The 1,960-nt window shown below is 41.1% G+C and overlaps 1 protein-coding gene across 1 annotated transcript in view; it reads right to left on the bottom strand.

Annotated features, from left to right (window-relative positions):
• LOTGIDRAFT_155141 (hypothetical protein) overlaps positions 1–1,276 on the bottom strand; it is a gene marked incomplete at both ends in the record, with an annotated part of 3,821 nt that extends 2,545 nt beyond the window's left edge. Inside the window, one exon of the mRNA XM_009065640.1 lies at positions 1,135–1,276. Coding sequence (XP_009063888.1) covers positions 1,135–1,276 — 142 coding nt within the window. The remainder of the gene's footprint in view (positions 1–1,134) is intronic.
• Between the last annotated feature and the right edge of the window lie 684 nt (positions 1,277–1,960).

Below are 1,960 nucleotides of genomic sequence, written 5' to 3' on the forward strand. Positions count from 1 at the left end.
GCCATGAAAAGGTTTGCGTACGAAGGGGCGAATCGTTTGCCCATTGCTGTCCCTGAAGTTTGTAAATATGTTTTACCATTAAATGTGAAATCGTTTCGACTAAGACAAATCTCTAAAAGCTGTAGAATTGCATCGTCGGGTCTGTTTGGATCTGGGTTTCTATTAAAAGCTTTACGAACTGCCGTTAAACCAGTAGTGTTATCGATATTGGTATACATAGAAGAAACGTCGATAGAAATTAAAATAGCATTAGAGGGAACTAGAAGATTTTTTATTTTATTGACAAAATCGGTTGTGTCTTTAAGGTAGGCGCGATGTTGGCATGCTAGAGGTAGTAAGAAATGATCAATGTATTCTGACACTGCATATGACTCACTACCACAGTCAGATATAATCGGGCGGCCTTTAGGGATTTTATTCGAGATAAACCACTCCTTGGTTGGATTCTTATGGATTTTAGGCAAAGTGTACAAATGTCTCTCGCGACAATCAGGTTTGGCAGACAGATAGTCATATTGTTTCTGTTTGAGATAACTAGTTTTGACTAAATCGGCAAGAATATTATTAATCATGTTAGTAGTTTCTTTGAAAATTGGTTTCGGTAAAATGGCATAATGTTTAGGATTATTCAGTTGATTCTCTGCTTCTGAAACGTAATCCTCCCTATTCAGAATGACACAACATGAACCTTTGTCACTCATTTTAATAACAATGCTATCGTCTTTCTTAAGTAAGTTTAACGCTTCACGTTCCACTCGTGTGAGATTAGGCTTTTCGTGTGTTATGGAAAGGTTCACTGTTTGGCTATTCATACTAGCAAATGCTTTCAATATTTCAGGATGGATGGCGGTCTGAGGGGGTGTCCACGTGGATTTAGGAATAAACTTTGTTCTAGCACCACGTGGGGGGTGGTTTCGAAAAAAATATGTACAGCTAAGATTTCGTTGAAATCGTTCAATGGATGGTCGGAGATAATTCAAGTTAGCTATCTTTGGTGTGGGAATAAACTTAAGTCCACGGTCTAAGATTGAATGCTGAAGGGGTGTGAGAATTTTGCGGCTCAAGTTAACTACAGTTTGGCCTAGCGGTGGCCTCTCAGTATTTTTATCCCCAGTAATTAGTTTAAAGACTTACTCGATGCTTGAAGCTGGTGTATCCAAAACAAATAAATGCTGTTTGCTGTTTCTGGAGGCCAATGAAGATTATCAACTGTTTCGAATTCTTCTTCGTAGGGTGGTAAGATTGTTGCGCTGTTGATACTGGACTCCATCATCATGTTGTTGAGGGTGCTGAGGTTCTGTTGTGCTTTCTTCGAGATTTTATTTGAAATGGGGATACATGTGAAGAGGATCTTGGAGTTTGGGAAGGTTTTGTTGGCTGTGGCGATTAATTTCTGGGCTTGGTTAAAGGAGGTCTTTGGTATCTGATCACGGTTGTTGAGGCCTACATGAAGAATAATGGTAGTAGGTTTGGGATCATGGTCGTATGATTCCAGGATTGACTGTATGTGATGGATTTGGGCACCGGGGTAAGAATGTATTTCGGTGTCTGAACTGGTTTTGGTAATTCGATTCAGGTTAGATGATCCAATTATTAAGGTTGATTTCTTTAGAGCAGGTAGTTTCCATAATGATTTGTCCTTGGTTTGGTGATAATACGGTTTGGTAGCGGATATAATGGTCGTCGACGGTGTGATTGGTACTGGTTTGGTAGTTGTTAGAATTGTAGCATTGGGAGCGGACTGGGATCTGGTTCGAGGAGGGGAAGGTCTGGATACATGTCTCGACTTGGATGGAGACTGAGGGGTGGTTTGCTGGTCCAAAAACGCACAGAAGGAAGAAAGGTTGGCGGATCCTGGATCACGTGGTGAAGATTCAGATGGTGTGGAAGGGGAAGACGAGTCTGAAAGTGAAAAAGGAAGGGGTGTGCCCTCTCTACGAGAGCGTTTACCTATGTCTGC

Source organism: Lottia gigantea (assembly GCF_000327385.1).
Source record: "Lottia gigantea unplaced genomic scaffold LOTGIsca_7, whole genome shotgun sequence".
Taxonomy (NCBI): Eukaryota; Metazoa; Mollusca; class Gastropoda; family Lottiidae; genus Lottia; species Lottia gigantea.